The 16,057-nt window shown below is 33.2% G+C and overlaps 1 protein-coding gene across 1 annotated transcript in view; it reads left to right on the top strand.

Annotated features, from left to right (window-relative positions):
• Positions 1-16,057, top strand: part of Nfxl1 (nuclear transcription factor, X-box binding like 1) — a 54,619-nt gene that overhangs the window by 10,510 nt on the left and 28,052 nt on the right. The window contains exons 6-16 of the mRNA XM_004849760.4: positions 2,472-2,650; positions 2,871-3,032; positions 3,127-3,227; positions 3,909-4,023; positions 5,104-5,228; positions 6,012-6,134; positions 6,681-6,771; positions 11,813-11,933; positions 12,159-12,318; positions 13,077-13,168; positions 15,892-15,913. Coding sequence (XP_004849817.1) covers positions 2,472-2,650; positions 2,871-3,032; positions 3,127-3,227; positions 3,909-4,023; positions 5,104-5,228; positions 6,012-6,134; positions 6,681-6,771; positions 11,813-11,933; positions 12,159-12,318; positions 13,077-13,168; positions 15,892-15,913 — 1,291 coding nt within the window. The remainder of the gene's footprint in view (positions 1-2,471; positions 2,651-2,870; positions 3,033-3,126; positions 3,228-3,908; positions 4,024-5,103; positions 5,229-6,011; positions 6,135-6,680; positions 6,772-11,812; positions 11,934-12,158; positions 12,319-13,076; positions 13,169-15,891; positions 15,914-16,057) is intronic.

The raw sequence follows: 16,057 nt of genomic DNA, 5'->3' as shown, positions 1-16,057 counted from the left end.
ATTCTTGATTATTTGATCTTGCACTTTTTGTTTTGTTTTTGTTATATTTTGAGAAAGAGTTGAGAAGTGGAAGGAAATTCTCTATATCTGCTAATAATGTCCATAAAAATTTATATATACTGGCAACACAGAGGGGTAGATTGTTGAGGTAATAAAACATAAGCTCAGGGGTTCTGTGTGTTCACATTTTCTAACTTTTGTAACTAATTGTATGTTTATAATTTTGTGTTCTATTTCTTAACAGATACCCCCAAATTGTTTAAATTCAGTCCTCACAAAACCTGGACCTACATCAGACCTCCCGTTATTATTGTACTACTGATACATTTGTAAAATTGTGGTGGTGCAGTTTTAAAAAAATATTTAGATGTAGGAATCACTTTTTCAGAATAATTCTAGGCAATCAGTGAGAGATTTTGTCTATTACCAGTGATGATGGTGCAGTGGTTTCAGACTCCTCTTAAGTAGTAGATTTGAAACCTAGGATTTCTGACTTCTAAATTTAGTGCTTTCTCTATTTTTCTAAGTGAATTTTGTCTTACAGTATTGCCTTTAGAGATATTTGTTTTTTCTTCTTTGAATACACATGTCTTTGAAACAGTTTAAAATTTCAAAGTCTATGTTTGCTACTGTGTATAATGTACTTTGTGGTAAAGGAAATTTAGTAATTATTAGGTGCCAAATTAAAGCAGATATTCTAATTTGTTAAGTTTTGGAGATTTAATCTTTACATGCATTTTTTTCTTTTCACTCTTATTCTTCTCATTTCTATTTTATGTAGTTATTTTGCCACAGGACAGGAAAGTAGCAGTTAAGAGAACAATGAATTGCTGTGGCTTTTCTAAATCTAAAAGGAACAAGACTTTAATCAACTATGCAGTGTTCTTTACACTCCAGATATCACAGTTTTTAAAAAGAAAAGGCTGTGCTGGTTGGGAATTTGTTTTAATTCTTGTCAAGATGGAGCTAGAACTTGGTAAAAATGTTAATAGTTTAAAACTAGATGTTTTATGGCAATAAAAAATTTAAAATTTTCATTTCTACTAAAACATTGCCTCTTGGTGAACAAGATACAGATAGCATCATTACTTTTCATTACTGGCATTCCATTACTCTTTTGAACCTCATGCATTTGCTCTCACTGAAATAGTTCTGTCTCAGTACTGATGGCCAGTGTTATTGTGGTGAGTTACCTGTGAGCTGTTCACATTCAAGCTTATTAAAAGTACACACACATAAAATATACACCTTCATAGCTGAAAGCAATGGCAAATGTTTTTCTTTTAGTAAAGAGTAATTTAACTCCTTGAGCAAAATAGAAGTTATCTGTAACAGATGAGACATATTTGTTTTTGGCTTTTAATTATAAGAACACATATCTTTTGTCATTTTGAAGATTTATGATGTAGTATTTGTTTTTTTGTGGTTTTTTTTGGTACCAGGGATCAAACTCGGGACCTTGTGCTTGCGAGGCAGGCGGTGGCACCACTGAGTGTAGTATTTATTTGGGATCAACTTGTTCTCGTGACAATGAAAGCAGTTTTTGATATAGAAGAAATTAAAGTGATTATGCAAAACTGTTGTCCTACTGTAGTATATTAACTGTACTCAGTTATTCAGGAGATAGTAAGGCTTAGACCATCTTTTTTGGAATGGAGTGTCTATGATGATCCACAATTGAATTTTTAATAAGAGCTAGAGGTTGACATTTTTAGTGCCAAAATTTACTTATTTTAATGAAGGTTGCAAATCTTTCTGCTTTAGCAGAGAATATTAAATGATACTTGAATTTTTCTTTGAGTTTGGGACATTTGTAGCACGACTGTTTTGTATTAGCTGTTGAAAATGACAAGATTCCTTGTTTATTTTCAAGTTTTCTCCTCTATTTTAGATTTAACCTGTTTCTGCCTTTGTTTGCTGTTGCTAACTTGAACTTTGTAAAAATCTAGGTGAATAACTCAAGAATGAAGTTCTATGTAATTAGTAGAAGCTACTATTATTTTATTTTGTACCTGTATTCTAGATATGTATATTTAATGTATGCAACTTCCCACATGTAGCTATTTAGGTTTTTAAATAATATGAGAGAAAAATTCTGATCTTTGCTGAGTTGTACACACTAGCCACATCTCAAGTGCCATATGTAGCTGGTGGCTACTGTACTGAACAATGCAGGTATAAAACAATCCCAGCATTTCAGGGAATTAGGTTGTACAGAGATGTATTAGATGGTTAAACAGATAAGATCTTGGTTTTTATTTACTAATGTAAAAATGGAAATTAATCAAGTAGTCTGTTAATAAGAATGTTTATATTCCTCTCTCTCATGTTGCTTTTAAAGATGATTTTTTTTTTTGGTACCAGGCATCAAACTCAGGACTTTGTGCTTGTGAGGCAGGCGCTGGAACCACTGAGCTAAATCCCTGGCAAAGATGATATTAACTTTAATAATTTCATTCTTTTTTGTATAGTCCAAAGTGTAGGTTTGAATACAAACGATCAGAAACACCTAGTAGGTACTATTGCTATTGTGGAAAAGTAGAAGATCCACCTTTAGATCCATGGCTTGTGCCTCACTCATGTGGTCAAGTGTGTGAGAGAGAATTTAAACCACCTTGTGGCCATAAGTGTTTACTCCTCTGTCATCCAGGTGAGTTACATACTGCATTATTAGTTGTTTGTGGGTGGTTATTTTTCCTGATGTTGAGGTAAAAAAAATTGTGAGTGTTGAATTGAGAACTGAAATTTACCATGAGAACATATTAAAAGGGATTGCCTTCTAAAGCATCAATAAAGTTTTAGAAATTACTTATGGGTATAGGAATGAAAAGTTTGCATTTCTTCTGATTTTCTTCTTCATTGCATTCTAGGTCCTTGCCCACCTTGTCCAAAAATGGTCACAACCACTTGTTACTGTAAGAAAGCAAAACCTATCCCTCGTAGATGCAGTGCCAAGGAATGGTCCTGCCAGCAGCCATGTGGGCAAAAGTTGCTTTGTGGGCAACATAAGTGTGAAAATCCTTGTCATGCAGGTAAAAGGCAGTACCTGTTGGGTATTCTGACTTTAAGCAAAAGTCAAAGCAGTTTTTATAATGTTTGTTTGCTGATTTATCATTCTGATTTTAGGAAGTTGTAAACCCTGTCCAAGGGTTAGTAGACAAAAATGTATCTGTGGCAAAAAAGTAGCTGAAAGAAGCTGTGCAAGTCCAGTGTGGCACTGTGATCAAGTAAGTGTGTATGCATTTTCAGGGGTATATTAGCAGTGTGGGAAGCATAAACCACTAGAAGACAGAAATACTAGTTAGGTTTAGCTAGATAAAAGGTAAGCAACTCAGCTGAACTAAATCCTGTATTAGGAAGTTACTTTTCAATTTAGTTTTTTAATTATTGAAAAATTGTTGTTGAAGTAATAGTTACTTGTTTTTAATTTTGAATTCAGTACATTTTTACTTTTCAGTCTTTTTTTGTTAGTTCTCCCTCCCTTACTCCCTTTCCCTTTTTTGATCCAACACTTTTCCTCCTCCTTGAGTTAATCCCATTAAGGAAGTAGGGTTGATAACTCTGTAGTTCGCTTGTCTTCACTCATGTGGCCAAGTATGTGAGACAGTGTTTAAACCACCTTGTGGCCATAAGTATTTCCTGCTCCATCGTGATTGGCATGGTTTTAATACTATTTGGCTGAAGGACCATGTAAAGCTGTATGTACTTTTTCCTTTATTATCTTTTAAAAATATTCTCTTTGGTACATAGGAAATATATGTGTGTGTACATATATATGTGCATACACATATGTCATCTATATAATGCGAGGAACATAAAGAAATTATTTGTGATTGAAAATGGATTATATTTTGTACAAAATCTTTTGTTAAATTTTAAAATTTTCACTAGTGCTTATATTATTTTAGGTATGTGGAAAAACACTGCCATGTGCTAATCATACTTGTGAGCAAGTTTGCCATGTTGGTGCTTGTGGAGAATGTCCTCGATCTGGGAAAAGGTTCTGTCCATGTCAAAAATCAAGTAAGACTTTCTTTTAAGGAAGTGAATTATCATGCCATAAAGAGACATGGAAGAAACACACATGCATTTTACTAAGTGAGACAAATTAATCTGAAAAAGCCATGTACTATAGGACTCCCGAGTATATGACATTCTGGAAAAATCAAAACTATGGAACTAGTTAAAAGATCTGTAATTGGGCTGGGGATTTAGCTCAGTGGTTTTGCTACCTGCTGCGCAAGCACAAGGACCCGAGTTTGATTCCCTGGTACCAAAAGAAAAAAGATCTGTAATTGTCAGGGTTTAGGAAGAGGAAGAGATGAATAGGCAGAGCACAGAGGATTTTTTAGGGTGGTAAAGCTAGTACAGGTGATACAGCAATTGTGGATTCATGTTATACATTTATCCAGACCCAAAAGGTTCACAACCCAAAGAGTGAACCTAATGTAAATCATGATCTTTGGGTGATGATGATGTATCATTGTAAGTTATCAGTAATAACAGATACCTGATTCTGATGGGGGATATGAATAAGGGAGGAGGCTGTGCTATTATCACTGTTGTGAATGAGGTTATAGGTCAAATTTATTTTTGGCTGCTATGAGATAACAGCATAGTTGGGTTTTATTTTGAGTTAGCTTCCTTGACTCTCCACTAATATTCATATTTTTAAGATTATTTCTAATACAGTACTTATCATAATAAGTTTGCTTAAGGTGAGTTTTGTAATATTCTAAAGTTTCTATCTTTTTAACATCCTGTGAGGTAAGAGCAAGTTAAAAAAGAATAATTCTGTATTTTGTGGAAATTCATGAGTTGTACATATCTTTTTTACATAACTATTTCTGAATAGCCCATAAAATATTTCTTAGGGATGGTAACTTGTCATTTGCCAAATTTCTTTTTTAAAAAGTATAACCTTCACAAATACTAGGGGTTATTTTCATTAAAGGTAATTTTTTCCAGTACTTATGTGGTCAAATCTTCATAGTTTGAAAGGGCTGTCTTTCCTCAGGGAGCTTAAAGAATATGACAGTTTGTTAGGGTTAATAATAAAGTAATAATGTGTCTTGTTAACACTGATGTTTTGTTTGCTTTTAGAATTTTCTTTGCCTTGTACAGAAGATGTACCAACTTGTGGAGATAGTTGTGACAAAGTACTGGAGTGTGGAATCCATAGATGCTCACAGCGTTGTCACCGAGGTCCTTGTGAAACATGTAGACAGGTTAGTAATCTGTAATAATTATGCTTTCAAGAGTTAACTATTGTAATTTATCAATAAGATTATCCTGTTACTGTTTTCCATTACTTACTTTCATATAAATTTATGTCATGATCTGTATGAGTTTTGTGACCTAATGTTTATGGTAAGAAGCAGTACAGTATGCCAGCAGTCAAATCTAAATATTACCTTTTTTTTTTTTTTTTTGGTACCAGGGATCGAACTCAGGTCCTTGCGCTTGCGAGGCAGGCGACAGAACCACTGAGCTAAATCCCTGGCCCTAAATATTACCTTTTTGTTTGTTGCTTGGTAAAAGTTTTAATGTTCTCATTTTTGTAGTCCAGTTGTTTGTTTCCAGAACATTCAGAGCAGTGATGGAAAGAAACAAATCCCTAGACTTGAGACTTTAAAGTAATGCATAACATTTTGGACCTTAGTACAAGGTCAGCAATTTAGCTTACTAGATAATCCAGTTTTCTTGCTGTACTATGACACGGAGGATATTATGATTGTAATTAGATGTAGGTAATTTCAATGTGTAGTTTTTTTTTTTAAACTGCTTAATGTTAGATTGCTGTTAAATTTAGTAACAAAGTTGTATGAAGTACTTTTTAGAACGAAGTAAGATATAAACAAAATATTTTAGGAGATTTGGCTTTGGTAGTCTTTCGTATTGTTTGCTATTAAGATTTTTGTCCATGATGATTTAGTAATTACAGAAATTACACCGTAGGAAAAAAATATTAAAAAAGCTCAGTTTTAATGCCATTCATTTGATTTTTCCAGGAGGTGGAAAAGCATTGTCGCTGTGGAAAGCATACAAAACGAATGTCATGTCATAAACCTTATCTGTGTGAAACTAAGTGTGTTAAGATGCGTGACTGTCAGAAGCATCAGTGCAGGAGAAAGGTACTCTGATTCATGGTTTGATAATAACTGCCAAACTAATCTCTACATTGAAATAGTTTTAATTAAGTTTATAAAAATAGCCAGACCAGTTTCTTAAATTACCTGTGGCATTTGACTAGACCCATTCCTTTGGTTAGTGTGAATCTCTGCATAGAAAAATAAATTAAGTTATCTGATGGAAATATTTTAAGTCAGAAGAGTCATTAACTGAAGGGAAAGAAAATTTAGTTTGATTTTATTAAATTAGGTCATTGTCTATTTAAACTGGAATTTTTTTTTTTTTTTTTGCGGTACCGGGGATCAAACTCAGGACCTTGCGCTTGGGAGGCAAGCATGGTGCCACTGAGCCAAATCCCTGGCTAAACTGGAAGTTTTTAATACAGGGTATCTACTCACCAGAAGAATGTTGATACTCTTGAATATTTTCATTCTTAGTAAAAAGAAATATCTTTTACTCTCCGTAAGTTCTGTGAATACCTTGTAATGACATTCTATTATGCATGGGTTTTCCAATTATCTATTCTTTGTATATTGCTTTCTCTTCAGTGCTGCCCTGGGAATTGTCCACCTTGTGATCAAAACTGTGGACGGACTTTAGGATGCAGAAACCATAAGTGTCCGTCTGTCTGCCACAGAGGTAAAATTTAACAGTAGCTGTAATTTTGTGTTTGTATTTACTTAGTGATAAAGAGCGTTCACATTTTATTACCTTTCTTACCTCCTAATGACCTTGAGAGGGAAGTATATGCAGTGGTTACCAATCCCCCTATTTTATGAAGAAGGTGGTAAAGTTAAAGAGGGTTCAGTGAATTACTCTGGGAAATGTCTAGTATAGCATATACACAAATTTGAACTCAAGTCTTCTGAATATAAGTTTTATTCTTTCTGTAATATTACAGATGTTCTGTACTGTGTTTCTATAACACTGTCGTTATTTCTCTGCTTCCTTTTAGCCTTCTCCACACATCTTAAAAGTTGAGATGTTCAAAAGATGTTCTTAAATTTTTCAATTTTATTCTAAATTTTATACATTATATGAAATTTAGTAAGGGATTGGATATATCTAAGGCAGTGGTTCTCAAATATTTTAGTCTGAGGAACTCTTTATTATTTTTGTGACTCCAGCAAACTATTGTTATATGGCTTTATCTATTGACATTATATTTGATATTCAGACAAAATGTAATAATGCTTTTAAGTAGAAATAATAGACACATTTCATCTTAATATAAATAACTTTCTTCATGAAAATTTTTCTGAAAAGAAATAGTGTGATTGGTATTTCTTGAAAATTTCTTAATTGTCTAGCTTAATAGATAGTACCTGGATTCACATGTTTGCTCCTTCATTCAGTCTTCTATGATACTACTTGTTACTAGCTTCTGGAAAATCTGTTTTATGCATGTGAGACCTTGTGGCCTCCCTGAATGGGTCTTGGACCCTTAGTGTCTCTAGATCATGCTTTGAAAATTGTGTCCTAAGTTATTACAATGACATCTTTGAGCATCTACTAAGTATCAGATACTGGGATTGTATGAGTCAACAAAATTGGTGAAGTCTTGGCCGGGGATTTAGCTCAGTGGTTTTGCTGCCTACTGTGTGAGCGCAAGGACCCGAGTTCGATCCCCAGTACCAAAAAAAAAAATTGTTGAAATCTCTGTTCATATGGAACTTAATTTTTGACTTTCCTTGGTAAAATCCAAATAAATAAATTAATATAAGCTGTTAGCTAGTGGTTAATTATTAAGACTCTCCTTGATAAAATCTAAATAATTAATAAGCTATTAATAACAAGCTATTTATAATAATAAGACAATTATTAAAAGAAAGGTAGAGTAAAATTATGGTTGTGGGGATGGTTGTGTACTATTTTAAATACTGTGTCAAGGAGAGAACTCTGAAAAGATGACATTTGAGAGGAGAACTGAAAGAAGTAAAGGATCAAGCCACATGGAAATGGGAGTCTGAAGTAGTGTTTCAGGCTGGAAAGCAGTGTGCAAAGTGGAGTGCTAAAGGGAACAAATGGTGGGACATGAGACCAAAAAAATGGTAGTTTAGGGATTGCTGAGGAAATGAGAATATGGATAAGGTCCAGTAGACCATTGTTAAAACACTGGCCTTTTTGTAGGAAACTTGACTAGTTGTACCAGGCCTATTTAATTTTACATGATTTTTTAAACTAATAAACATTTATAACATGAACAATTAAGCTTCTTCCTAAACTGTTTTATAGTATATGTAAAAAAAGAATATGCCCAATTCATTGCTTTGACTGACAAGGAAAGTAAGAGAAACTTGCAAGTCAATATGTGAACATATTTGTAAAAATTTTAAAGTTTTAGCTACTCAAATCCAGCTATCCAATACTAGAATATTAGGTCACCAAATTTTTAGTCTGTCATAACAAAGTTGGGTTTATTTCAGTAATGTATGAGTGGATTACTATTAGTCTAATAATTATTTACTGTGGTAACCAATTAAAGGAGAAAATAAAATATCTAGGTAAATGTCTAAAAAATGGCTGATAAAATCCAAAATCCATATATGACACTAGAAGCATAAGAGATTATCTTTAATCTGATCAAGAGTATCTGTAGGGCCCAGGGATTTAGCTCAGTGGTTCCGGCACCTGCCTCGCAAGCACAAGGTCCCGAGTTCAATCCCCAGGACCAAAAAAACAAAAAAACAAGAGTATCTGTAGAAAGGCTAGATCAAACATACGTAATGGGGAAGTGTTGAAAACATTTTCCCATCTTGTTCATTTCTAAAAGATGGATTCTTAATCTAAAAGTAATTTCTTCATGTCAGCAAATATCTGAAGTTCAAGTTCTCATAGATGTCTATGTTTTTACTTCAGTTTGTATGACTCAAAAACCTGATAAGATTGGCATGTTACATATGACATGTTAATGTGTCTCTGAAGTCTCTTAATTGATAGTTTTCCTCTTTTATCACTTTTTTTCTCTTACAACTTACTTGTTGAAGAGATTTGCTTTATTTAGTTTCTCAATCTGGAATTTTCAGGTTGCATCCCTGTTGTCTTAGTTAACATATTTCTTTGTCCTATTCATTTCCTATAAATTGTTAGTTGAGTCTAGAGATTTGATCAGATTCAGGTTCTATATTTTTGGTAGTGTGTATTTTTCTAAGATGATATTTTTTAGCTCCAAAAGAAATTTACTAGCTCCTAATAAAGTATTTGGAAAATACTGTTGTATAACTCATTGTTTATTTAATTTACAGTTACATGAAATATTTGGAGTCATTTTTTATATCATTTTCATTATTCTAGATGGCCTTCATAACCAAAATTATACCATAATTCATGGGGAGAGGATACCAATTGCATATTTGTTTGATGATTGTATGAAAATGTGAGTTTTAGTTTTTTTAGGTTTAAGGTCATCTGTGTTTATGGTTCTGGAATTACTGGAATCTTGTCCATTTTGGGTATTGACCAATGGTCACTATAATTATTCTTTGTATACTGCTTTTTAATTTTGGAAATATTACTATGGAGACTATTTTAATTACTATCTTTCATTTTGTACAGGAGTCTATAACAAATTCTTTGAATCAATAGGAAGACTTCAGGGCAATTATTCCTTATTATTTTTAAGACTTTTTAAAATGGTGATGTAGTTTTAGGGTGGCAAAAAAGGTCATGTTTGATAAGTTCTTGAATTGCTGATGATGAATGAAAAATTATCACTAGGTACAGGTATTGATTTAACACACTGAATTACCATAGACTTACATGGCACTATTAGCTTGAAAAATGTAACATCTAATTCTTTAGGAAAGATCAAATAAAACTTGATTATGTGGGTCAGGGTAATTTGGCTCATATTACCATCAAGATAAGATTATTGGATTATACTTATCAAAACACTAAAAAGTATAAATTTAAGAATTTAATAAATGTTATGTTTGTTATGTTTTTCTCTGTGATGCCTTTTCCTCATTATTTGAATCAAAATTTTTAATTCATGTTTGTTATTAGGAGCTATTTTTGACTTTTAGAGGCAGTAGGTCAGAGTATTGTCCATCATTATTTTATTTTTTATTAGAATAAATCCTGGCCATTGTTTTGCTTGATCCTGATACCCAGACATCAGTTTTTTAAGATTTTCACTCCTTAATGAAGACTCTTATTCCTTTCTTATTATTTCATTTCTAATGGAGTTCCTTACTGGGAAAACTAGAATGGGAGGGAAGCCATTGAGATGATGTCAGAGTCTCTTAGGGACAAGTTTAGCAAATGAGAAAAGTTGAAACCTAGCAACTTTTCTTTTTGAAATATTTAGAAGAGACATGTTTAGAATTATGGCCTAAAATGAGGGTTTAGAATTTAGTCTTTCAGAAAGCACAAGAAATGGAAAGTTGAAAGTACTTGGTAATATCCAACATTAGATCACAAAGGAGAAGTTGCTTCTACTGCAGTGGGGGAGTGGGAGGGTTTCCTAAAAACAGTGTAGTTGAATAGAAGTATCTATGTAAAAAGGCTAAAAAACTATTATTAGTGTTATATTTTCCAAAGACTTCTTTTTACTTATTGTAGTTTTTTTTAATGATTTCAAATATATTTTATTTCTTCAGTTGTGCTATTTTTATATGAGCATTAGAGTGTGTACATAACAAGTTGGGTTTGCAACAATTCTGTATTATAGAAATAGTGATGATTATTTATTTTTCCACTCTTTTAGGGTGACTTGGACGTCAAGAGATGGGTTCCATACTATTCCCACCTGTGTAGTTAAAAACACCCTTTTTTTTTTTTTTTTTTTTTGGTACCAGGCATTGAACTCAGGTCCTTGCGCTTGCAAGGCAGGCGACGGAACCACTGGGCTAAATCCCCGGCCCCAAAACACCCATGTAGTAACACAGAAAATGGCTCCACTAGCTAGCACAGTATTGCCATATTTGTCATGAAAATTTGTTGAGTGTTTCATAAGGGTTTGTCTTGCTGCAATATGATTTGCCTCTTAAGACCATTAAGCAACGCCCATTTGGCCAAGGGAAACATCATGAAGGCTCGATAGGACTGGACTTGATTGCAGCTACTGCTCTATTTCGTTGCTCTAAGGCCAGTGGAGAACCTCCTGAGTGTGTTCAAGGTCTTGGGTTTGATTCCTAGCTCAACGTCGTAACCGGCAGTGGCAGAAAGAAAATGGCGCCGCGAAAAAATTGTCGGTCAGTTTTACAGACCGGAAGACAGGAATGCTTATTGTAGTTTTGAATAACAGTTGTTTGTCATTTAAATATAATTTTTAACAAATTTTAAAGAAATTTCTAAAACTTTATTGAGGTACTAGTATAGAAAAGTATACAAATTATAAGTGCAGGGCTTGATGAAATTTTATAAACTGAACATAACCATGTAACCAGAAAACAGGTAATTAAATTGAACATTATCAGCATTTCCAAAACCCTTCTTGTATTCTTCATGATGTTGAACAGTAAAAAGTAGTTTTTCCTGTTTACTTTATGTAAATGGAAACTTATACTACATTCTTTTTATGATGTGCCGAGAATCGTTCATATTGCTGTCAGTTTTCTCATTCTTATTGTAGGCTCTTGCATTTAACAAATGCTTTGTACCAAATGTATTTATTCTACCATTGATGATATTTGGTAATTAAGGTAGTTTCTTTTACAGTGTCAGACTTTTTTTTTAGGCAGTTGCTATCCATGCCCAGAAACTATAGATGTGAAGTGCAATTGTGGTAATGCAAAGGTGACAGTGCCCTGTGGCCGAGAACGAACCACAAAACCACCCAAATGCAGAGAGCTGTGCAGGTTGGTATGAACTTTGACAGACTTTCGTCTGGTATCTTACACTTTAAATTTGTATCCATTTTTAATATTGTTAGTATTTTAATTTTGCTTTAGTGTATTAAAATAATAATATTCACAATATGCTCATTCTACATGGACTTAGAAGATATATAAGTAGGTACTGCACTTTAGGTGTAATTGTTCAGTGATCAAAAGTAATTTAAGAATTTGCACTTTATGATTTAGTCGACCACCAACATGTCATCATACCAGTCAAGAAAAACATCGCTGTCACTTTGGTCCTTGTCCACCATGTCATCAACCTTGCCAAAAAGTTTTGGAGAAATGTGGTCACTCGTGTCCAGCTTCATGTCATGATCAAGCATTAATAAAGCAGACTGGCCAGGTAAGAGAACAGTGTTATTAAAGAAACAATTCATTGCTGTGAGATATATTTTCTTGATTTAGTCATTCAACAAATAATGATTAAGGACTTTTTGGATATAAGTATATAACATAATATATGATTCTTAAGAGGTTCCTAGTATAAGGCCTAGGTCTATACTTAGCATAAGGTCCTAAATTCAATCTCGAGCATAGGAAAAAAAACTCATAGTGTAGAAAAGGAGAGAAACCAATAAATAAGCAAATGTTTGCAAATACAGTATGATAATCATGTTAAAATCATTGTTTAGATGAATTTATCAGGCTTCCATCATATTCTGTGGTTAAAGCTTATAAAGATTTCTTAGTTTTCTTAGAGATTCATTCACTTATCTAGTGCATATGGAGCCCTGACTATGTGTCAAGGCAATGAGGAACAACAGTGAATAAAATAATGGAGATTAATTTAACTAGCACATTTGTTGGAGTTTACAGTATGCTTCTCATTCTCCTTTTGGCTTGTAAGAGGTGAGGGAGGCTATACTGTCTTTGTTTTTCCTTTTAAAAACTGGAATCTGCTGTAATAGGGAATATGTGTGAAGGGGAACAGTCTGATGTAATTGAGATAGAATAAAATTATTTCAGTAAGCACAATTTGTTGATTACTTGGAAAAATTTCTACTTGCTTGAGCAGAGGATACATGGGAACTGTTTTGTTAGATTCTCATAAAGGACATATGATTTAATCTTTCTCATTTTGAATTATCATTTGACTCATAGCATCAACCTACAGGCCCTTGGGAGCAACCTTCTGAACCAGCGTTTATTGAGACTGCATTACCTTGTCCTCCATGTCAAGTTCCTATTCCTGTGTAAGTATTAGAATTTTAATCTTTAAAAAAAGAACTTTTGACATGGTCTCAATTCATCTTAAGTCAACCGCTTGGCCTTGTCTAGTTAACATTATTTTAGGCCCTACCTATAAACTAGTTTTTGAGTTCAGCTTCATTCTTTTTCATCTGTATCTTTTCAGCTGCTTATAAACCTCTTATGGCTGTCTGTTTTTGAGTCTTCTCCCTCAGTTGAAATTTAATGTCCTTAGCTTTTCATCACAACTTCTACTAACAGTTGTATAAATGCACTCAAGAAGCTCATCATTTGTTACTTTTCCTGATGATTTCTGAGCTAAGTGGCCAGCTCCCTAAGGATACCCGGAAGCCAGGTTTTACATGGCACACTTGAAGGAGAGTGTTGAGAGGAAATGTTGGAAATGAAAGAAAGTAATTTCCTGAATGGGCCAGGGAATGAGGAGGATTGAGCTGTAAGGAGTTGAACCTGGAGGAATAGGGAATCCCAGAAAGTTTCCTACTTTTAGGGTATGGGTTATAGGGAAAGGACATACAGAATTGTAGGAAGCAACATAAAACTAGAAAAAGGGGTTGTTATCTACAAGTAAAATTCTAAATCTAACATTGGTATGTCTTATGTACTGATCTTTTAAAGAAGGATTTTTTTGTTTTCTTTATTTGTAAACTCCAGTCTCATTTTTTTCTTCTACAGCTTTCTATGACCTGGCTCACAGTATATAATCCTTATTACATGTTGTAGGATTCCGTTTGCTAGTATTTTATTGAGAATTTTTATTTCTGTATTCATACAGGGTATTGGTCTGTAGTTTTCTAGTGATGCCTTTCTCTGGTTTTAGTATCAGGGAATACTAGCCTCATTGAATGAGTTGGGAAGTGTCCCTCTGTAAGGATTGGTGTGAATTCTTTAAACATTTGATAGAATTCACCAGTGAGGCCATCTGGTCCTGAGCTTCTCTTTGTGGTAAGTTTTTGATTATTAATAGATTTGCTTTTTCCAGAACATCATATGCAGTAGTTGGAATTATATAGTATTCAGATTGACTTTTTTAGCTGAATGCACTTATGGTTCCTCTTTGTCTTTTCATGGCTTGGTAGCTTATTTCTTTTTATCACTGAATAGTATTCCACCATATGGATGTCCTGCAATTTGTTTATCCACTCACCTATTGGAGGATATTTTGGTTGCTTCTAAATTGTGATAATTAAGAATAAAGCTGCTATAAACATTTATACAAAGTTTTGTGGGGATGTAAGTTTTCAGCTCATTTGGATAAACACTTAGAAGTAGAATTGCTGGATCATATGGCAAGCTTATGTTTAGCTTTGTAAGAAGCTGTTAAACTGTCTGCCAAAGTAGTTGTCCCAGTGTATATTTTCATCAGTCATGAAGAAAGCCCCTGTTGCTCTACATCTTCATCTGCATATAATATTTTCAATGTTTTGGGTCTTAGCTATTCTTATAGATGCAAAGTGGTATCTTATTTTTAATTTGCAATTTTCCAATGACATATAATGTTGAGCATCTATTCATATGCTTATTTGCCATCTGTAGGTCTTTTGATGAGTTATCTAGTCTCTGTTTAGATGTTTTTTCCCTTTTTAAATTGAGATGTTTGCTTTCATATTGTTGAGTTTGAGTTCTGAATATATTTTGGATATGTCTTTTACAGATGAATGTTTTCCAATTTCTCCTATTTTGTTGTAGAGCAGAAATTTTTAGTTTAATTCGAACTTACCTGCTTTCTTTTATGGATCATACTTTTGGTAGTATATAAAAAAGTCGTATCACTAAACCCAAAACCATCTAGATATTCTGTGTTTTATAGTTTTGTATTTTACTTTTAGTTCTGTAGATCTTTTTTGAGTTAACTATTAGAAAGTCTGTCCAGATTTCTTATAAGTGAATGCCCATTTATTCTAGCACTAGCCATTTGTTAAAGCATCTTTTCTGTAGTCACTTGCTTTTGCCTTTTTGTGCAAGATCAATAGACTATATTTGTGTAAGTCTATATCTAGGCTATTTTGTTCCATTCGTTTGTTTTTCTGTTCTTTCACCAATACCACAGTCTCTTAATCACTATAGCTTTATAGTTTGAAGTCAGGTAGTGTCAGTCCTCTGACTTTGTTCTTCAGTATTGTGTTGGCTGTTTGGAGTTTGTTGTTCTATGTAGACCTTAGAATCTGGTTGTTACCTACAAATTAACTTACTGGGATTTTAATTGAAATTGTGTTAAATCTAGATGAAATTGGGGAGAAGTAACATCTTAGCAATATTGGCCTTCCTATCAATGAACATTTAATCTCTCTCCATTTTTTAATTTTTTTGTACTGGGGATCGAACTTGGGACCTTCCGCTTGAGAGGCAGGCAGCAGCACTACTGAGCTAAATCCCCAGCCCCTCCATTTGTTTAAATTTTGATTTCTTTCATAAACATCTTATGCTTTTTCTAATATTGATTTTATATTTATTAGATTTATACCTGATATTTTGTTTTTTTGTATTTTAGTATAAAAGTGTTATGTTTATAATTTAAAATTCTAATTGTTCATTTTTAGTATAGAGGAAAGAATTTTCCTATGTCTGTTAACTTTGTATCCTGTAACATTACTGTAGTCATTTATTTACATATATAATTTTAGTTTTTAGTAAAATTCAGTTAGCATTTTTGCTTTTGATACTATTTGTGAAGCAACTAAAATGTTTTCATTTCATTTTTTCTTTGTAGGGAATGTCTTGGGAAGCATGAGGTGAGCTCTTATAGACATAATTTTTAATGTTCATATTCTATACCTGTTCTATATTAGAGTTGTTGGAAATAAAGTTTCAATATTGTATTTCAGTGTTACAAAGAGTACAAACGATTGTCTACTAATGTAAAAACATTACTATGT

The sequence above is a fragment of the Heterocephalus glaber genome, unplaced genomic scaffold, assembly GCF_053883595.1.
Source record: "Heterocephalus glaber isolate CG9 unplaced genomic scaffold, H.glaber_assembly_v1.0 deba00001509, whole genome shotgun sequence".
Taxonomy (NCBI): Eukaryota; Metazoa; Chordata; class Mammalia; order Rodentia; family Bathyergidae; genus Heterocephalus; species Heterocephalus glaber.
The sequence above is the reverse complement of the archived record's forward strand: the minus strand, read 5'-3'. Positions and strand labels throughout refer to the sequence as shown.